This window comes from Colias eurytheme, chromosome 2 (assembly GCF_061535395.1).
Source record: "Colias eurytheme isolate Ceu_HAF_F1 chromosome 2, ilColEury1 Martin Lab GWU primary, whole genome shotgun sequence".
NCBI lineage: Eukaryota > Metazoa > Arthropoda > Insecta > Lepidoptera > Pieridae > Colias > Colias eurytheme.
The window spans coordinates 4,360,094-4,382,793 of NC_142981.1; the positions used below are offsets into that span (position 1 = coordinate 4,360,094).

At 34.2% G+C, this 22,700-nt stretch overlaps 2 protein-coding genes across 4 annotated transcripts; one reads left to right on the top strand and one right to left on the bottom strand.

Moving 5' to 3' along the window:
- LOC149910247 (metallophosphoesterase 1-like) lies at window positions 1-12,518 on the top strand. 3 transcript variants are annotated; one of them, XM_090111711.1, is made up of 8 exons: window positions 1-244; window positions 326-518; window positions 604-745; window positions 992-1,158; window positions 4,600-4,694; window positions 6,032-6,319; window positions 7,681-7,823; window positions 12,235-12,518. In XM_090111711.1, the coding sequence occupies exons 1-8, from the start codon at window positions 116-118 to the stop codon at window positions 12,251-12,253; spliced, it is 1,176 nt and encodes a 391-aa protein (XP_089967837.1). In that variant the 5' UTR covers window positions 1-115; the 3' UTR covers window positions 12,254-12,518. The 3 variants fall into 3 exon arrangements, with proteins under 3 accessions (XP_089967837.1, XP_089967844.1, XP_089967852.1); XM_090111718.1 differs by having other exon boundaries at window positions 1-238; XM_090111726.1 differs by having other exon boundaries at window positions 4,612-4,694; window positions 12,235-12,516.
- A 118-nt stretch (window positions 12,519-12,636) lies between these two features.
- On the bottom strand, window positions 12,637-14,616 carry LOC149910248 (cytochrome b5-like). The gene is made up of 3 exons (XM_090111738.1): window positions 14,410-14,616; window positions 13,506-13,906; window positions 12,637-13,294 (listed from the first exon to the last, which is right to left on the bottom strand). Exons 2-3 carry the CDS (start codon window positions 13,788-13,790, stop codon window positions 13,109-13,111), a joined length of 471 nt encoding a protein of 156 aa, XP_089967864.1. The 5' UTR covers window positions 13,791-13,906; window positions 14,410-14,616; the 3' UTR covers window positions 12,637-13,108.
- Window positions 14,617-22,700: the final 8,084 nt, after the last annotated feature.

Below are 22,700 nucleotides of genomic sequence, written 5' to 3' on the forward strand. Positions count from 1 at the left end.
ATTAATAATGGATTTTCACTTGGATTTTCAAAAATGAACACTTTTATTTTGTTAAAGCTTATCTCAACTAAATAACACATGAAACAATTATATACATAATTTAATTAATTTAATAATGGGTCTAATATATTTTAGTAGGCGTCTTTGTCTTCTTAGAAGAAAAATATTTCCGCGAATTATTTTAGGTTTGCTTTTCATCTACATTTATTGTGAATATCTTATATATTATGTATCACAGGTACAGGTATGCTCAGAATCTAGCACCTAATACTTATAGTATCATCATTCATTATGTATTATTTTAAAGTATATGTACTTCTTTCAGTGTGGTTGGCCGAAACTCGAAAAAAAACAAGCCAAAGATGTGGAACCAGTGTATGCCCTCGTTATTGCAGATATTCATATTTTAGGTTCTCGGAATGGTCATTGGTTAGATAAGTGGAGAAGAGAGTGGCAAATGCATCGTGCATTTCAAACAGCCATGACTCTTCACAGACCAGAATTAGTATTTGTTTTAGGTATCTATAAAAAAAATACAATATAATATATATTAATTTTTATTATCATTATAAAGCAGGCATTGAATTATACAAACTTTTTCAGGTGATTTATTTGATGAAGGTAAATGGTGCTCACAAAATGAGTTCAATGAGTATGTGGAGAGGTTTCATAATTTATTTGCAACACCTGAGGGTACCACTATGTATACAGTTGTTGGAAATCATGATATTGGTTTTCATTATATGTAATGATAAATATAATTATTACTATTGCACTTTTTTTTAAATAACCACACACAAAACTTGCACAGAGCTTTATACCATCTGTTTGACCTAATGCACACTAGACAATCTGTATTAATTATTCTACTCTTTATATACAACCCATTTATAAATAATTTGCTTAATAAAGTTTTCTTATGGCATGGGCACATATGTATATGCTAATATATTACTTTAAATATACATTTCTAAATGAACAATATTTTTAGGATAACTCCACACTTGGCAAAAAGATTTGAGGAACAATTAAATTCTCCGCCTGTGAATTTAGTAAGTGTCCGGGGAAATCACTTTGTTTTGATCAATTCTATGGCTATGGAGGGTGATGGATGCACTCTCTGTTCCAGGGCTGTAGCAGAGATTAACAGAATTTCTGGTAGGTATTTATGTATGCCATAATATATTATGTAGTTTGATAATGTACAAAATGCTAATGAAATGTTGACTTATTCATCATCTGGATGTACATGTTTGTAACTACAACTTTCAACTATTCTGATTTATCCAAAGCTAAGCAGTTAAATGCAGAATCTATACAGCTAAGACGCTAAAAGCGAAGATCTATACAGCGAAGCTAGAGACGGCAAAGCCAGACTTATTATTTCTGACAGAGACCCAAATTCGTCCTCCTCTTGACACATCATACCTTCACTACCCAGGTTACAAACTGGAGCACACTTTTATTCCTAAAGCTGGTGTATGTGTTTTTGTAAAGGAAGATATTAGTTGTCGTCGCATCAACAATCCCGTCAACTCTAACCTGTCGACTCTCTGGCTTCGTATAGACTGCAATGACCATCCTCGGGTCTATGCGTGCGTGTACAGGTCGCATAGTGGTGATGCTGAAACCGATCGGCTTATGGAGCACCTTCAAATCACAGCTGACGCAGTACTCGAACAGATCCCCTCTGCTGAAATCATCGTCTTAGGCGATTTTAATGCCCATCATATTCAATGGTTAGGGTCACGGCTTACTGACCATGCAGGGAGATCAGTTTACGACTTTGCATTGGCTAATGGTCTAAAACAACTGGTGGCTTCGATCACGCGGCTGCCTGATAACGTGGACCATACTCCTTCCATGCTAGACCTCCTGCTCACCTCCCATCCGGATAACTATCGGGTCGATATAGTCGCCCCTCTAGGCACATCAGACCATTGCCTGATTCGCAGTGTGGTGTCAATCTTGCGTTCAAGGCGGCCCCGATCAGGTGGCTGCCGTCGCGTTTGGCACTACAGAGCGGCTGATTGGGATGGGATGCGGGAGTTCTTTTCATCCTACCCCTGGAAGCAAGTTTGTTTTGCACACGATCCTAGTGCTTATGCTGACTCTGTCGCGGATGTGATACTGCAGGGAATGGAACTTTTCATACCGAGTTCTGTAGTTCCCATCGGCGGCAAGTCTCAGCCTTGGTACGGTCATCTCTGCAAAGTGGCTTTTCGCCAGAAGCAGGAATGTTTCCGTAATTGGGCAGACGCATTATTAAAACAGGATCCGAATACCAGTGCTCTTAAAAAACAATATAACTTTGCCTCCAGACACTACAAAAGGAAAATAAGCATTGCAAAGTCCGAGTTTATAAGCGGCATTGGCAAGAAACTGACACGCTACCCTTCTGGTAGCCGAGCTTTCTGGTCACTTGCTAAAGCCGCCCAAGGAAACTTCTGTCAGCCGACGTTCCCACCTCTGCGACGGGAAGATGACACCTTGGCACACTCGCCCAAAGAGAAAGCCGACCTATTGGGCGCTCTCTTCGCGTCCAATTCCACCTTGGAAGATGGGGGAAAGGTACCGCCTACCATCTCGCGGTGCCAGTACTTTATGTCCGATGTGCGCTTTACACAAAGTAAAGTGCGAAAAGTACTTTTCTCTCTCGACACCCATAAAGCGAGTGGCCCGGATGGTATCCCTGCAATTGTCTTGAGAACGTGTGCTCCAGAATTGGCTCCCGTTTTTGCACACTTGTTTCAACACTCGTATGATGTCGGCATTGCCCCTGCTTCGTGGAAAACCGCCGCAGTGCACCCGATCCCTAAGAAAGGCGATCAATCGTACCCCTCTAACTACAGGCCCATTGCTATTACCTCTTTGCTCTCAAAAGTCATGGAAAGCATAATCAACCGTCAGCTCTTAGGTTACCTAGAGGAGAACCAGCTGATCAGTGACCATCAGTATGGCTTTCGCCATGGACGATCAGCTGGTGATCTCTTGGCCTTACTAACCCACCGATGGGCTGCGGCTATTGAGAGTAAAGGGGAGGCACTAGCCGTTAGTCTTGACGTCGCAAAAGCCTTTGATCGGGTGTGGCACCGGGCTCTTCTTTCGAAGCTTACATCATATGGACTCCCCGAGAAGTTACGCACATGGATAGCCAGCTTTCTTGCAGCACGAAATATTCGGGTCTTGGTCGACGGATCGAGCTCGGATCTTATGCCTGTGAACGCTGGCGTCCCCCAAGGCTGTGTTCTTTCACCCACACTATTCCTTCTGCATATCAATGACATGTTACAAATTAGTAACATTCATTGCTATGCAGATGATAGTACTGGAGACGCCTCTTACACTGGCCATGCTAACTTCTCGCAAGAAACTGTTGATGAGTGCAGAAACACTCTGGCGTTGAGAATTGAAACTCTTTTGGGAGAAGTTTCAGAGTGGGGTCGTCAAAACCTCGTCGAGTTTAACCCCGCTAAGACGCAACTGTGTGCTTTTACGGCCAAAAAAAAGCCATTTGAATCAGCTCCCCTCTTTTTGAACACTCCCCTCAGCGTCAAGCCTAGCATCGCAATTCTTGGCGTCAATGTTTCTAATGATGTTCAGTTTCGCGATCATTTGGAAGGTAAAGCTTCTCTAGCTTCTAAAAAACTGGGCGTCCTTAATAGAGCGAAGCGGTACTTCAAGCCTGATCATCTTCTTTTACTTTATAAAGCTCAGATACGGCCACACATGGAGTACTGCTCACATCTCTGGGCTGGTGCCCCGTTTTACCAACTCCTTCCACTTGATCGCGTACAACGTAGAGCAATTAGAATGATTGGCGATCCAAGACTTAGCGATCGGCTTGACCCTCTTGCTTTGCGTAGGGACATTGCCTCGCTGTGTGTCTTCTATCGCATATACCATGGGGAGTGTTCAAATGAGCTATTCGAGCTCATACCTGCTGCGGAATTCCATCACCGCACCGCCCGCCACAAAGCCAAGTTCCATGCACATCATTTGGACCGCTGGCGAACGAGTACCGTACGCTTCTCGCGTCACTTTTTTCCACGTACCACCACCCTGTGGAACAGTCTACCAAGTTCGGTATTCCCGCACTTATATGACATGGACTTATTTAAAAAGAGAGCCTACACCCACCTTCGAAAGTCGGTAACAGTCTCACAAAGGTAACTTTGTGAGTGCTCATGGGCGGTGGTGATCACCTCACTAGGTGACCCACCTGCTCCGTTACCCGCTCTATTATAAAAAAAAAAAAAAAAAAATAAGCTAACAATATAAATAATGTTTTTATTTTATTAATTTACAAGTTATACTTTTGAAACTAATCATAAGTGAACAAATGAATGGTACAATAATTTTGAAGTGGATAGAAATGGTGGTGTAATAATAATTTAATTTAGTAAAGTTTAACATATTATTTATAATTGAGGCAGGTCATGGATTACTTTTGAATCATTATTACTGCCATACAATATATTATTATGAAATTCAAAGATAACTTAATGGTAAATTAATATCATTATGATAGATATTGAACATAATATGTGTTTCTGATGTCATTTATTAATATTGAATTGAGGTCAATGACATTTAAAGTGTTATTTTTAGATGTATTAAAATGCAGCAGTGGCTCAGCACTTTGTAAAGGAAAAGCTAAAGTGCCTAAGTACAGTAGGCCAATATTGATGCAAGTATGTATGTAATTATAATTCTAAAGTATTAATATTTTTAATTGAAATTACTTTTTTCATGCTTTCTATTAAACTGCATTTACACAATCGTGTTCGTTATTTGGCTCGCTATTCGCAAAACGAAACCATCTTTTTTAGAATTAGTCACTGAGTATGATACAGTTTTTATGGCAACATATAAATAACTAATAAGTAACATTTTATTACATCAATGTTTGGGATTATCATAGATCGAAAAGTACACATAGTTGCATTACGAGAGTAAACTCGCGAGCAGAAAATAAGTTTAATAATGGTTTAATAGTCTGCTTAGAATTTTTCGGGCCACTGGTTAAAAATTAGTAAGTAACTGGTTAAAAATTAAAACCATACGAAAAGGTTCAATATTAAGTGATTTCTGTAAAATTTTGTACTTTCAATTTCATGTACAAACGCAATGTACAGTAGGTACAATAATTGTAATACTATAATAATAACTTCAAACATCACTATAAATATTTAAAACGTTTTTTGTATGGGGATAGTCTCTGTGCATCAAAGAAAACAAAAAAAGCAACCAAAACATGAACTTTATATTTATTTTCGTTATGTTAAAAATATATATAAATGGCACTTATTATAACTTGGCCGGTTTTCGACCTGATTTCCCTAGTACATAATAATTAAAGTTCACAATAATTATAAATTGATATGCTATACAGATGTTTTTGTTTAATCGTCGGTTAAGTATCTTGTCGGTGAAATCGGATCTCAATGATTGATTATTATCATGGACATTTAAGGTCATCTAGCGGCCTAATAGATGCACAAAGATGTTTCATAGTTTCAAAATATAATATCGATGCTTATTTTTAAGACAGGTTATTTAGAAATGTTACTTACTTACCTCTCGTCGCCAAACATGTAAAATCTTCATTCCTATTACATTCCGTCTTAGTATCGAAGGAGTGATAAGTTTTAAAATTATTTAATTTTAGTGAAGGCATGAAAAAAAAATTTTTGTACGTATTAATTCAATATTTTTATGTATGTAACTTAGATTGTAGCACCCCTAATTGTTTATCACACAATTTTGACCGTTATTTTGGAGGCAGAATATCAAGATTTTCAAACTTACATTATAGATGTTGTACCTAACCTAGATGTAAAACTTGCAAGTATGTACAACATTGATAACAAGAAGTCGAAAGATAGCCGAGCGAGTTTTTATAAACCTCAAATATTGTGCGATTTACATTTAGGGTTGCTAACAGTAACTTTAAAGTGATATCGAAATAAATAACCCTTGCTTGTTACGTTATATATGCGGATAAAGGTGAATGAATAATGCATTTCAGCATTACCCGCTGTACAGGGAATCAGATAATATTTGCACAGAGCCCGACGCAGCGCCCTTACCGCTGAGGAATAATCTATTCGAGGAGCGTTGGGATTGTTTATCCAAGGAATCGACGGAATATTTAATAGAGAGCTTGTTGCCTCGTGTGGTGTTTGGTGCGCACACACACCACAGCTGTTTGGTGCGACACAGCTTCGTACCACGCCCTGATCATAAGATAGAGTTCATTGAATACACCGTGCCGTCCTTTTCGTGGAGGAATCGATTGGACCCTAAGTACTATTTGGTTAGTCTGTTTGTGTTTTTACTTTGAAATATAATTTAGGTATTTCACTCGACCAAACGCTATCATGGTCTCATCACCTGCAAGATATCAGTCGAAAGGTGTATGCGGCTTCTGGCACTCTCCGGCGACTACGTAACTTTTTGCCTGTCCCAACTAAAATTATGTTAGCTAAATCCCTTCTTTTCCCTATCCTCGACTATGCGGATGTGTGTTCTCCTGTCCTTACGGTTGAGAATATGGAGAAACTTGAGCGTCTACAAAATCTTTTAATTCGCTTTGTATTTGGCCTTCGAAAATTCGACCACGTCTCTGACTACCGCAAACGGCTCAAGTGGCTCCCTATTCGCCTCCGACGTAACCTCCACTGCCTTCAATTACTCTACCGTATCCTCTTTGATCCCTCCTCTCCTTCCTACCTTAAAAACTACTTCATTTTTTTACACTGTGAAAACTACTCTCTTCGATCAGTGGATAGACGTATTCTGTCTATCCCCTCTCAACGCACTCATTTCTACGCGGGTTCGTTCGCTGTCTCTGCTGTCAAGTTATGGAACTCTTTACCTTTAAAAATTAGACTTGCTCCTTCCCTATCCTCTTTTAAATATCAAATTCGTAACCATTATCTCTCAACTGCTTTTAATTCGGATTAGTATATTATATTTATGTACCTAGTATTAGTATATTTATATATATTTTTTAGTTATATAGTTACTACTATTTTGTATGTATTTGTATATAGTATATTATATAATATGTATGTATGTGTGTCTTTAGTTGTATTAATATAATTAGTTTATTATAATGTATAGTATGTTGTGTGTATCTTGTATATGCATTTTATTGTATTATATAATTACTTCTACTCAATCCAATAATTTTTTCTTCTGTTTCTCAATTTATTATCTCGCTTCTTTGCCTTCTCCCCGTGGTTGCCTGGCAGAAATCACTGCATAGTGATAAGGCCGCCCTTTGTGCTTTTGTTTATTTATGTAAACTGTTATTTTATGTATCTGGTTTATTGCACAATAAAGTGTTAAATAAATAAATAAATAAATAAATAAATAATTAAGACCCCATATCACAAATAAAGTTTGGGTATTTATTCCGCTAGATATTTCTGTTAAATTTTTTAAAACACAACTACATTTCATGAAATGTTACATGGATATTAATACCACGAATTGTAGGAATTCAAACTTTTAATATTTTTAGATTTTTTTTTCAGTTACCTATTACCTTTAGCTCCCATTATAGCTTTGAATTTCTATTTGCTTTTCATCTTATTAAACAATGTAACATAACCTATTCAACAAGGTCCAAACCAAGGGTCGCGGTTGTAACGTACACGGTATGTATTACAGCTGACCGTAACCCCGGGCGAGGTGAGGGTGGCCAAGTGCGGGTTGCCGCAAGAATCCACGATACAGGTCACGGCCGTGGTGCTTCTGTTGATGTTAGCTGCGTATGTACGCTGGTGTTGGAGGCGGAGGTCTTTTAGACATATGTAAGTAGTTTTATTAGCTTTAACATATGGTTGTACTGAGAAAAAACTGAAATACTTATGTGTAAAAAAATAAAGTGCATCTGGGTAATTCTGAATGACGGTACCTACATTCCAACATGTGAAATGAATACGTAAGTATGATTGAAATAAAAATTATATTATTATCAAACCTTTATATTTTTATACAATACCTTCACTTACTTATATAAGTAGTTAAACCTCGGCTCTGATGTTGACAATTTTCCGAAATTTCCCCGCATCCGTACTTTCCCGATGCACTTACATGATGCATCGGTATTTGACTTATGATTTAAATATATACCTACGTCGATTACGAATATTTAAAGTTATCTTCTTATAAGGATAATCGCTAGTAATTATATTATCATTTCATAATAATTTAGAAAATATTTTTATGACTTATTTTGATCCATGACTAAGCCAACAGTTAAAGCGCTAATGGATTTTGTCTGCGTCGCTATGAAATTATTTGGTGATAGAATGAATGTAATAAAAAAGCGATTAATTATAAATATCCAATTATTATTTTTCCATTTCATATGTATAGGTACCTACTTCACGATTTGGACAAAATTTAAATGTAAATAAAACTATTTTGGCTTGGCGTAATTATAAGTTAGCCTATGTTTGACCATGATTTCTGGATTATTTTAATTCAAAATATCATTGATATCGGTCCTTAAGGGTGTAGCCGCGAAGTGACCGGTATTATAGACGGACGGACATTCGGATTATCAATATTAGTAGTTATATATATTTAAAATTTAAATAAAGCTTTATAAATTAAAGATTTTACGACTGTTATCTATTATTACCTAGTTATTGAAATTTGAAACCCACTCGCGATTTTTTTATGTGTTAAATATACTACAAATTTCAATTGACATAAAATAACGCGAACATAGATTTATTATTTGTACTACTGATATGATTTATGAATGTGTTATTACTAACTTGGAAGTTAAAAATCACATTATGTAGGTATATACATAATATTTATTTACCCTACAAGTAATGAAAATGAAAGAAATATAAATAGATTTATTATTTATGTTCTTGAAATAAGTAGTAAAGTAACAATTATTACTAAACTTTATTATTGTTACGAATTTCCATTGCCCAGTGCGCAGTGAACCCACTGAATTCCACTGTGTTCAGTCGAGCCCTTTTCAGCGGTCGCGGTGGGATCGCGCATCTAAGTTCAAATCAACGGACTTCAACCACTCGAATTGTTGACTTAATATTGTGAAATATATCCAAAATAAAAATGTATTTGATTTCAAAATAGGGGATCAAAATAACTCATTTATTTAAGAAGGCTATTTATGTCTCAATTTTATTTTTGTCAGAGATTTTAAAGATAAAATCGAACGAGACGTTATTTATACTTTTTATGGATCAGGTACTGAAATAATCCAAAGAGAATGGTAAATACCATATATACAATATCAATTATTTATGGCCCTAATGAAGCACATTGAAGAATATTAATACGTTACAGAAAGTTTACAAGCGCCAAAGTAATAGCAAAGGTGATTTCAAATTAAATTTTGTTTTTTCCGTTCATAACTTTGTAGAATTAAGCTGATACGTTATCTACGGGTTGGCCAGTTACGTGCAGGTCGGAGGTGAAATCCGTGCACAGTTGAGAGACACAACTATTAAATCGGATGATTAAGTAAAATAACAATATGATGACAAATATGTATTGTAATCTTTTGCTTCGTATACGCTTCGGCTACTCCATGACTTGCAATACATATGTCGTGGCCATATCGTAGATTTGCTCATTTTATGAAATGCTTGATCATTTCACGAAATGTTCGCATTTCATAAAATGGTTGAATGTCTATTGGCCATATCATGATGTGGTTCGAGCAGATCAATAATAATAAGAAATCGTTTCTCGATATGGGCAACTAAAAGCGTGTTTTTTTTCATGAAATGATCAAAATTATTTGATCATATCGTAAAGTAGTTACATTAATCATTGGTAGAGGCGCTGCAAGCGCTGTGTTTATGTGTGAAGACGGCGGCCGCTGGCGAAAATTTTATTATTCGCAGTTAAAAACTTTATAATTCGTTTAATTACAATATTATTATGAAGAAAGTCATGACTTTCGAGTACTATGGAAACTGCGGATATCTTATATAACTATATTTAGGTATAATATCGTACTATATTACTATGCCGCTCTGTTATTCTATGCCGCTCTGTTATAAATTATATTATATTGTTAATCGTTTTTTGGTCCCGCAGGACAGGCTTCGCCTAGTGCGGGAACCCATGAATCTCATAATTAAGTATATTAATATCAAATTATTAAATTAATTAATATTGTGAAATACACCATATTGTAATAATCCTGTCTTGTTAAATAAAGGAATTATTATTATTATTTATTTATTAGATATATTTTTTAAATATTTTATGCACTCCGTATATTTTATACGATCTGGCCAAATGTGGATGACAAAATCATGAAACGTTGACGATTCAACGATCTGGTCAAACTATGTTAGCTACATCATGAAATGCGACCATTTCGTGAAATGATCAATCATTTCATTAAATGAGCAAATCTACGATATGGCCACGACACATACATATTAAGCCGTTCAGTTGTACCGTATATTTTTTTTATGTGAAGAATGATGTTATTAATAAAAATAAATATTTTTGTCACAATCTTTCTCTAGCAGGCTGGTTTACGAAGAAACAATTACTCCAAATAAGTTTTAATTACTATAAATTACTATAAATGATGCTCTAATTGTCTTTAATTTTTTTGTATTTTATTTTGATTGTAATTTGTAACTTGCATATGGGAAGGGACATTTCCTGAAATAAAACAATTTTATTTATTTATTATTTTATTTAAACTTTATTAAAACAATTGGTCTATACGTACTCTATAGTTCCTGCTAAGATTGATATCCTTGAGGAAAACGTATATAAAATACACATTACCTATGTACTTTGGTCTTGGGAAACCGGATTTCCACCACACCTTCTGTCTCATTTATCTAGAATCTAGATCATGCAATATGTTTATTATACATATTTAAAAGTAAACGTTTTTAGTCTCACATATAGAATGTTAGTTTAGTTTTCGATAGCCGTACAATCATGAAATCTACACGTGATGTTTGATTAAGAAGACATGGGCCTTCTAATCATTTTATTTGTTAACTTCACAACTCTTTTCATATTTTATTATTATGTTATATTATGAACTTTATCATTTAAATCCAATTATTGAAACAATATCCTAAAACTTTCGACTCAAAATGTTAGTATCAAAGTATTTTAGGTTCTTATCACGCGTGCAGTTGAATGCGTATCTTAATGCTTCACTATTACACACGTACGTAACGTTTGCATTAGTTGCGGTAGGTCTGACTGAAAAGCCAATTCGTTCTTCAGTCGTAATAAAAAGCTTTAGAATAAATGTAGAGCTATAGACTAAACAAATGCATTAATAATGATAAAAGTGTCGTTAGGTTGTTCAATGTCAAGAATGTTTTCTTAGGTATATGACCCAACATATTATATAAATACTTAATTAAGATGGCGGATACCTGTATTAGATGAATTTATCTTGGAGGACATCCAGTAGCCGAAGTGTCTGGTAATTTTACAAGAGATAATACGCAAAGCGTGAATCACTTTCAAATAGTCATACGTTGTGCGACGAGTTACAAAGTTGATATTTTTTTATTTAAATCTATCAAGGCCTAAGGGGTAACTGAGCATTTCATATGATACGACGAAAAAAAAAACTTGAAAAAAATATCACTTTTGGCCTGATCAAAAAATAATGGTGATATCGTCACTTCTTATATGTTTCCAAAATATTTCTTGGCAACCCAAACCAAATCAAAAACCTTAAATTGGATAAGCGATTAGAAGGTATCAAATGCTCAACCAAATTATTCGTCATAGGAACATTCGTTAAACAACACAACTAATATGTCGGTAAAATAATAGGTTCTCTTACTACGGTTAAATACAGCAAAGCGATGCATAATTTTGACAGATTGAAGAGGTGAAATCGGTATACATCTGAGTTATATTTCATGATCAAATAAACTAATTGTATCTTTCCGATTACTTCGCGTGCTTTGAAGTACATGATATATACATGAGATTAACATTATTATTATTGGATCTGGTAATTTAGCTTTATCAGGTGTTTAGGATTACCAAGTAATTGTTGGTGTTTAGATACTTCTGCAGTAATCATAATTAATTAGAGGTAGTCAAGAGGCTTATCTCCTTAAAGGTTAATTTGTAGGAATTTACCAATTATGTAAGTAATTAATATAACCTTCTAAAGGTTTCGTAGCCATATAATTGGTCACAATATATATATTTTTTTTGTTTCAGGTCCGATAAGAAAGTATGAACAGAAGAGATACTGGATGTTTACAAGGTATAAAGCTTATATTGCTTCCAATTTACTCTCAACCTTATATGTATTTTTAAAGAAAAATAATGTTATTTTAACTAGGTATTTATCAATATTAATCATAACACGTCCAAAATATATGTCGATACTTTTATTGAGTGAAATGTTATTTTTCTGTAAACCAATATATTTGTTTATATTATATTGTTTAGCTTTATCATATTAAGGAAAATCAAAATGCAGCTTTACGTCATGTAAGTTTACGAAATAAAGCTTAACATATTATCCATGACTTATTTCTATTAAATCACGCAGACGACTATGTCAGATAAATAGGGTATCGTCAGAGGTTCGGAAATAAAGATAATTAAAGAATCGTAATCAGTAGAAAACGTTTATTGTAAAGTACATATAACTAGAAATAATAATAGGAACTTGTGCCACATACTTTATAGTATCAAGCAAAAATATATACTCAGTTTAATACTGTAGTGAAGTCTTACAACTAATCTATTTAAATGCACAAAGGATACAATCATTTGTGAACATTGAAAAACTTCCTAGTTAATACTTCTAAAAAGTCTCTCCACACGCTTATCAAAACTTATGTCGCCGCAATCAGCGAGGTTAACTCAATATTCACATCTACAATAATAATAATTTAGCTTTTAAGGTTATTACACTAATATCTTATGCCGTTATGACCTAGCCTATGACTTGCGAAAAATAACTTATTATCAACGAGCACATTAGCACTTGTGCGGGCTTGTTCTCTTGCGTACAAGAACCCTAAATAATGTTCACTATAATAGAGCACATAGCAGATAATGTTCATGTTCAATGTGATATTGTTTATTCGGGGATATCACTAAGCCGCATTCCTCCTGGGCGTCGGTACATGCGTTCATGCATGGGCAACTCTCCCATAAGGAATCTGTCCAGAGCCTTGGTGGCTATTTTCGAATGCCCTGAACTTCGGAAGGCAGTGCTCGCATCTTGGCCGGCATACTCCAACATTATATCGGCGCCACCAGGATGCTAAAAATAAAATTCTAGGTTAGATATTGATGAAAGTTACATTCTTCATTGCTTTGGTCTTTGACTACTTTGAATGCCTACTAGTAAATTTTAAAGCTTAAATATAATCTTTTGGCATACTAAAATTGATTTATATTTGGGAATTCAATTTGATTATAATAGAAATCTAAACTAAAGAATAATAATGTATGTATTTTAAATTGATGCTAACCTCGTCGAGGAATGTTGATATATCGTAGACGCGGTCGTAGATAACGACCCAGCAGTCTTGCATGGTGTCGTGTAGAGAGACTTCAGCGAGTGAAATGACTCGGTCTTTCGCCTCGGGGGTGCCTGGCTCTATTCTGTCTGACCATTTTGGTTTAGCCTCTACACTCCATGGGTTAACTAGTCGTAAGGCTGCCATGGTTAATGCCATCATATCGAAGTCATTAGAGTCTGGTTTTATATCAATCGCGCCCATATTCACTTCGGGTGGCGTTTGTACAGACGTCATCGTGCTTCTTTTGTCTTTATACTTTTAAGTAAAGGTAATCCGTAATCTTCTTTTCACTTTTCAAGTGATTATAGTTTCTTAAATACGTTTAATTTTATATTAAGCTGTTCTTACAACTGAAAAAAATAAACACAATTTATTAAAATTTAATTTCATAAAATTTCAAACTTTATTAAAAATATTGGATGTTAAAATTTTTTTTACTGAATTTGTGTTATTATTGAAATTACATAAAAAATAATTTGATTTGAATAAATTATATAATTTTTAATATCTTCAAATATAGTTGCCAGATATTTGGACATCATTAGTATATTTTTGTAAGTTCAATATACTGGAAGTTTTAAGTTATCGCATCAATTTAACGAATTACTGCGATAGTCGAAATCATCGCGAACAATTGTTGACGCAATTTATAGGCTTTAAAGATAACTAAAGGTCACTTGTATGACCTGCAAAATATTAAATATTTAGTTTTGGATATTATTGAAATTATTTTCTAGAATAAAATTCACAAAAAGTATAAAAAAATTATTTTATGTTACAATTTAGATTCATCAATCATCATCGAAAATGCGTTTATAACATTAACTTTACACTGACTTAATGAAATATTTACCTTATATTAATCAATGCGTATAATCGCAGCTATATGCGTTATCTCTGCTGATGTTCGAAGTCCGGAGAATTACTGTCACAACAATTATCACTATGCCACCACTGATCGTAAACAAGATTGAGAGTAAATAATTCAGGTAAATGCATGAGAGCGTAGATCATTGCCACAAGCTAATATCGACTGATCATCTATAACATTCAATTGATGAATGAATTGGGTAGCCGTGTTGCGATATTTATATAGCTGGCGGTTCGCTAGGCACGCGCCGGGGTCTGATGTAATCGGTGAGGCGGCTTGCGCCGGCTGCGGCGTGCTGCTGCGATACCCATACATGCGATGCCAACCTGCGATTTTTTCAATTTTCAGCAACTTCCAAAAACAAAGGACGAGGTTCTATGTCCGTCTGTATTTTTTTTGGGCTTACGATTTTTTTCAAAAAATGTTCAGGTCAATTGGAGCATCCGGAGGTGTTCAGATTAATAATTATCCTTATTATTCAGATATTAAGCTCTTCGTTCATATTAAGTTTTTATTCGGGGTCCGTTACTTAACACACTTGAAGGCTGTTACCGCTATGTTGTGGTTATTTTCGTCCACAATTTTGAGAAAATTATTTTTGGATCTTATAATGTGGTTGTCGTTACTTTCGTTCAGGATATGGAAGTTAATTTTGAATTTTTGCAATAGGTAGGTAATTCAAATTAGACTCATTCCAGTGACGTAGAGTTTCTTTCACTGGAATTATTTCACGTTATTAGATTAAGCAACTAAATATCGTGGTAGATATTATAATTTAGTAAAAAGAATAACAATAACAGATACATAAAACATACCTATATAAAAACTCGTAAATAAAAACCAACAAAAAAAATACCTGTTGATGAAATAATATGATGTAATTTTACCATTGAGTTTCGGAAGCGTATGGAAATTGATTGATTATCATTTTTTAATGCGTCTAGCGTCGGTATACCTTGACGATGTTGACGATCATGTTTCAGAGACATTTTACTCGACTATTCAAGAATATTAATATATAATTTTCTTTCATTCATTTTAAAAATAATTTAGGTAGGTATATGTTCGTGGAATATACCTTAATAGCTCGTTTATAAATCAATAAAATACAGAGACTTTTATATCTTTTAAATAACGTTGATATGAAGATTCAAATTTAAAATGAATTAAATTTTAATTTTATACCTATGAACTTATCTCTACTTTTTTGTTTGTTTGATAAATGATAAATAGGATGAATTTATTTCGAAATTTAAATTGTAGGGTAAAATGCATCATAATTTTGAGTCTCGTGTTGACTTGGAATTCGTCATTTTAGGAATAAAATTAAAATGCTTTAAGATTTCCTTTCTTTAACTTAAAACGTAACTAATCCAACTTAACTCGTAAATCGTACATACCCTATAGGTAATAAAATGTCATACTCTAAAATACAAGACAGGTTATACCTTTAGTAGGTACCTATCTTAAAATACACATGCGGAACTAAAAAAAATCATCTTGGTCCTCTGACATTAATTTCAGTCTATAAATGGCTCATTATACCATTTGTAGAATTGGACAATTTTATTAAACGTATAATATAAAATATTATAATGTTTTGGTAACATAGGTTTGTGATCGGTCGAGTTGGTGACGTATAGCGTTGAATGAACTCGCATAATATTAGAATGATAACATATTATGATTAACTTTCAAGATGATTGATGTATTTTGCCAAGTTGTTTGATAAATTGTTTTCCCGAATATACCCCAGTATTTACGTATGTTGAACGTCACATCTTCAACAAAGATATCGCTCCATTTTTCCCACACTTTCTTGATACTGATTAGTTGATTACTGAGTAAATACAAATAGTATTTGAGTCTTACAAATAATATCGCTCTTTTGAGAATTAGAAGTTTACAATTATTTTATAAACCCCTGTACCGTAAAGATTTTTGGCTGTAAATTTAGTTAAATCTTTTAATTAAACAAGCTGTCTATTTCCGGTATGATAAGACGGAGTACGATAAAAGTATTCATTCGCCTTGTACATGTACATACTATTTACAAATTATTATTAAAATTGCTCATATATTTTTTTAAAGAAGCAGTTTAAAATCTTGTAGGTAGGTACATAAATATACAGTATATGTATGATGCATTAATTTTCTGATTCGTTTAGGATTCTGAATTGTTTGTTTATTCTGTTTAAAAATATATTAACTTTTAGCTATTGTATTTGTCTCATGAAATTTTAATTTTACTCGAGCTAAACCGGATTTTTATGCAAGACGTATATTTTTTTTACAGAATATATCGTATTTTAATCTAATGATATTTTTTCGCGTAAATTTCCTATGGCAAAATAATATGATGTAACATTCCTCCGAAATTACTGTACGAATTGCGCAGTTATCGATATTTTATAAAAGGTTTATTTATATTAACCTATATAATATATTCTGTTTGCATATGTGTTTTTTGGGAATTGGGAAACACCGTATTTTGTTTATCGGAATAATAATAAAATCTATTACCTAACTTTCCATTCAAATGATGTGTTTATGTGTATATTGTTATGATATTATAGCGCCTACATCAAAAACAAACCATCAGGCTGTTTTGCTTGCATATTATTATTTTATCTCGTCACACAGACAAATATTATGTAGTAACAAAAAAGACGTCATTGATTGTTTACGTCAGTGATTTTTCTTTGAAATAATAGCTTCTGCTGGAAAAAATTAAAAACAATGTTTTTTATGACGAAAGACTTTTCGTCATTATACTTAAAGATTTTTATTCAACATAATGAACAATGGTCTGTCTTTTACTAAAAAGCGAGTAATACTCCAGTCAGTCAAAACAATCAATTCACAATAATTCCAAAAGTTTTCAAACTTCGGTCAAGTGAATGGTACATTGGGACGACAATAAATCTCATTTTGCAACCTTGTCCGCAGTCCGGAACATTGTTAAAATTGCAATTAAATTATTTTTTGCTGTATGGTCGTGAAAAAAATTCCAAAAGTTCTGCAAACTTGGGGAAGTTTCCGATATAATATTTCATATCACGTATTAAATTTGCAATCAATCTCAATGTACGGAATCTTTTAATCTTCTATAATATAAAAATGAATCCCAAAATGTGTTGGTGGCGCCCAAGTTGGCGCATAACTTGAGAACAGCTGAACCGATTTCGTTAATTCTTTTTTTATTATATTCCTTGAAGTACGAGGATGGTACTTACGTAGAGAAAACGTAAATATGTACCACGGGCGAAGCCGGGGCGGACTGCTAGTATTGAATATTAATGTTTTTTTTTATTAAACTGAATGAGGTTGCAACTTTTGGAATTTTTTTCACGACCATACAGCAAAAAAGTAATTTAATTGCAATTTTAATAATGTTCCGGACTGCGGATAACGTTGCAAAATGAGATTTATTGTCGTCCCAATGTACCATTCACTTGACCGAAGTTTGAAAACTTTTGGAATTATTGTTAAATTTTCGATTTCGAATGTCGATACTGACTGATGTATAAAGTAAGCTTTGATGTTGCACATGCTTTCTACTTTATAATGCTTATGTGTATGTATTATGTGCGGTATTCTGAAATAATAGAGATAGGATGAGTTTTTAGAAGGTTGCAGCGTAGGAAGTTAAATGTTTTGACTAATGGGTCACTGGACCTATCTCTTGACGTACGTAAAGCGATAACATACTGTATAGTCTATAATATGATATCACTATGACACTGATTGCGCTTGAGAAGGGTGCGGTGACCTACTTTTTGCCAAAATGTATTGAAAAACATTACAATAAAAATTAATTCATATTAATAAATGCATACGCAGTTTGTTACACACTGAATATTCTTCGATTGATTCATCAAATAACACTAGTTAAAACTCGTTCCCAAAGGAGTTTGTAATACAAAATACCATCATTTAATGCGTTTTATTTAGAGATAATAATATTTATCTGCTCTTAATTAAACCTCGTGACAGCGTTTACAAGATTTAACTGGATGGGGTCAAATGGTATGGGTCTTATAGCTGAGCGATAGAAAAATTTACTGAACAGCGTAGAACTTGATTTAAGTTCTGGTTTTAATATCTAGCACGTGGTCGATTTGCCATTGCCATTGCCGTTCGATTAAATATGACCCGAAATTAATGTAGCCAGGTTCATTTCTGGTAATAATTGCATCGAGCGGCTTTTAATATTTTAGAAAACCATATTAGGTTTAATAGTGTATAGCAGCAATAAGAAACTTAATTAGGAATGATAATATGTATAAGCTTTGTGTTTTTTTTATAGCTTGTGTAAAAATGTTTAATGTTAGCCGTTTTCAGATTTAATAGACGCTTGTAGTAGTGACAACCGTAAAAGAAATTGTATACGTACAAGTCGATTAAAAGTTAGAACTTATGTATTTTTTTCAGTGGATAATATTAGACAGAAAATTAATGGGGCTATTTAATTCCCCATGGTTTGATCACTGGACAACAAGCTATTTTAAAGGATCTTACATGAAATAGATGTTAAATATTTTCTCGGGGGAATTTCCAAAGATAATCCGTGTAGTGCTTTCAATATTCAGTCTACTTAATATTTTATAGATGCATCTCATTTATCATAACTAACCATAATTGCGGTATTCGTAAAAAGTTGGATAAATCGTGTGACCTTCAGACGTTGATAAAATTATGAACTACCTCAATCTGTCTCGAGATATGAGGCGTGCCAATAAACGTAAATCCCCGGCAAGAAAACTCATCAATAAATAATTAGTATTGCCCGTTAGTGTTTTGTATTATCCTCACAAATGTAAAATTGTTTATTTTCGCTTTGATAATCATATTATATAATAAGTAGTTCAGATAGCTAGGGCGCAGCAATAGAAAATAGAGTATGTTTGGTGGATAGGCTGGCCTTGAATACCGATAAATAATAAACAATATTTACGCGGTGATCAGTTCAAATGTGATCTGGATCGAGTTAGTGCAAGATAACGTTTCACGTAATATGCGTTTAGAGGTCAAGAAACAAGTTGATCGTTGACAAGCGTGGCTAGGTCTTTAATTATTAGGAATAATTAACCTCTCATTTCAACACTATTAATGCAAGCTTTGCACATGATTAAATTGCTTAAATGTCTAAACAATGTAACGAGGATTAAATAAGAAACATGAGCTGCATTTCGTATTAATTGTCGAACTAGATCAAACGGTTGCTGCTAATGAATGAAAACGTTCGTCAATGCCATAACTGACTTGACCTAATTTTCTCACGTGTTTGATTAAATTTAAATTTTAACATGAGCTGAGTTCGATAGGAAATATTTTAGAAGAACAAAAGGTGATGTAATGGAAAGCTTGTGTATTGTCATGTTTATAATGAGGTCATGGTATTTTAGCTAACGTATGTAAAGTTAGAATCGGAAGCCGAATCGCAAACGCAGGCATTCCGTCCGGCTGATGCAAGTGTCGCGGCGTCTAACGTGATCCGCTTGTGGGCGTGAGGGTGACAAATCAACATCGAGCTATGCTGCGCTGTACTGCGCTGTGCTGTGTTTGGTCAACTCGCTCGTCTAATATTTTAATGAGGATGCAAACAAACCATGCTGTGCTGCGCTGTGTGAGGCTACGCTCTGTTTAAAAACGCAGCAGTCTCGAGCGAGGCGCGCTACCCGCCGTGCTGAGCCGCGCTGTGCCGAACTGTGCTATGTTTTTATGGAGCTCTGCCATGCTGCGCTGTGTCGAGCTAGGTTTGGAGCACGCTGCGTGCCCCTCCATCGCCGCATTAAATTCATTAATTCATTTTCCTTTTTTTTCACGTATGGTGTGAGGTAACAAGCTACCGTGACTAGACTCTTTTAACGACAAAATAACACATAAAATATCCATATCCGCTTCTTCTTCACTTTCATCTTCATCGGATTCAACTATGTCGTAATGTTTACGTTTTTTTTTTAAATAGGGTCATATTTGACGAGATAAACGACTACACGAGCTGCCGATTACTTTATACTGAGCTAGATTGTTTAGGATGTACTGAAACAAAATAGTATTGATCATACTTAGTTTATTAATTATTTTATTGACTTATAGTCTATCACAAATCAGTCCTCGAATTTGAGATGTTTTTCTTAAGTACTAGGGAAAACTAAATTAAAAACAGAACTAACTTCTTTTTCAAAACAAAATAAACTTCTAAATAATAATAATAAATATATCAAAGCACATAATATTTATCTATGTTTGGCTTAGTTTTGAGCCTTGTCTGTCCATCTTTTCCCAAGTAAAAATCACTGGAACTTCACTGTGTTTTTCCTCAGATATCTCTTCATTGTCATCGTCTTGCTCGGTTTCGTATGTCTCTTCTTGTACCTCCACGTTGTCTTCCACCTCACTGTCATACTTATGACAGACATACAGAACTTGATTCTTCCAGCAACAATCTGATTTGATCATCGTTCATTTTGACATGAAGTATGGCCTAAAAAATTGGCCAAAATATAATTTAGAGCAACATTCATACATATATTTTACTATACATACTTCATAAAGAATTCAAAGTCTGTAAAAATATATAAATGTACAAAATATATAATACTAGCGACCCGCCCCGGCTTCGCACGGGTGCAATGCTGATACTAAATACACTACAGAAAAATTGTGAACGTTGTATAGGTATAAAAATATAGCGGCCCGCTCCGGCCTCCGGCATCGCACGGGTATAAAATACATAGCCGGGCGGCCGCAAACGCTACGTCCTGCAATTTTTAAATCTGTAATATCTTCGAAAATATTCACTTAAATCATACGGTGTAAAGGGCCATATAGATCTATATTAAATGAACAATGTATCCATGGTATTTAATTGGTTAAGGATTAATGCTGTATTGGTTAAAATCGCTTCGAAAATTAGCCATTATTTGTCGTAAAAAGTAAATGACAAAAAAAAGTTATTGTGGGTTATCCATAAGAGATAGACATATACCATCGCGGACTTTTCTGTAGACCTTTTCAATGTGTATAATACTTAGTACATTATTTTGATAAAACTCGTAGGGTTCAGCCTGCGTTTGCAATGTAAGCGGAATAAATGTAATTTTTTACGACATCACATTAGAAACCTCAAAAATAACAGTACTTCTCCACTACTTAATGGATCTTATTATACATATAAACTTTCCTCTTGAATCACTCTATCTATTAAAAAAAACCGCATCAAAATCCGTTGCGTAGTTTCAAAGATTTAAGCGTACAAAGGGACATAGGGACATAGAGACATAGGGACAGGGAAAGCGACTTTGTTTTATACTATGTAGTGATTAATACTTACACAAAAAGTTGCACCTATACTCGCGTCGGTCTCATGGACCGATTGGTATTTGGTGCCAAATGCTATGACACGTGAACTTCTGCCGACCACGCGACGTGCACTAAAATGAAGTTAGCCCCAAATACGGAAACTAGCAAGGAACTCGACTTCACAGGATTTACCTGCATAAAAATAATTACGAAAATGTGTTTCGTCGGTCTCACAGACCAACGCGCGAGTATAGGAAGGTTAAAAAACGTAGCTTAAGAAACACAGCACATCACAGCGCAGTACAGCGCAGCATCGTTTAATTGTTAAAAAAACGTAGCTTAAGAAACACAGCACAGCACAACGCAGTACAGCGCAGCATAGCTCGATGTTGATTTGTCACCCTTATACTAACATAAATAGAAAGTTATGTAAACCCGTACAAATCCAATATCTCATGTTATCAGTATCTGATAATTCACATGTTATTGCATTTCATCGTTAAAATTAATTAACTCTAATCGTTTATATTTTGTACGTCGGGACAAATATTTTTGTTTTTGCACTGGCCCGCTATCACATCCACGTGGACATTACATATATTTAAAAAAAAAATGATTAACACTAAATTTAATTAAAATTTGAAGTGAAGATGACCACAAGTGTAAAGTACGCCTTTACTAGTCCATCGCGTTTCAGCCATATCTCTCGAGATTATGGCGTAGATTACCAGTAATACTTTTATCATAGTCATAGCATAGTAGTGCATTATAATTTTATTGAGATCTCATACAGTAAATTATTGCTGAAGAAAATATATAGTCATTATATGTTAAATCAATATTGGATATTACAAAATGTTTATTATAATGGAAAAATTATTCCACCTTAAAAACAAAAACAAATCACAATTAAGTAAACAATATAGTATGAATTAAGTGAGGTCATTGAATCCCCCATGAGATTA

What these genes read in the sequence shown, in the direction of transcription:
- LOC149910247 (XM_090111711.1), top strand. Translation starts at nt 116, where the DNA reads ATGGGTCTAATATATTTTAGTAGGCGTCTTTGTCTTCTTAGAAGAAAA. An exon ending in GATATTGGTTTTCATTATAT is followed by an intron (nt 746 to 991) that starts GTAATGATAAAT and finishes CAATATTTTTAG; the next exon opens with GATAACTCCACACTTGGCAA. An exon ending in AGAGATTAACAGAATTTCTG is followed by an intron (nt 1,159 to 4,599) that starts GTAGGTATTTAT and finishes TGACATTTAAAG; the next exon opens with TGTTATTTTTAGATGTATTA.
- LOC149910248 (XM_090111738.1), bottom strand. Translation starts at nt 13,790, where the DNA reads ATGACGTCTGTACAAACGCCACCCGAAGTGAATATGGGCGCGATTGAT. An exon ending in TATCAACATTCCTCGACGAG is followed by an intron (nt 13,295 to 13,505) that starts GTTAGCATCAAT and finishes TTTTATTTTTAG; the next exon opens with CATCCTGGTGGCGCCGATAT.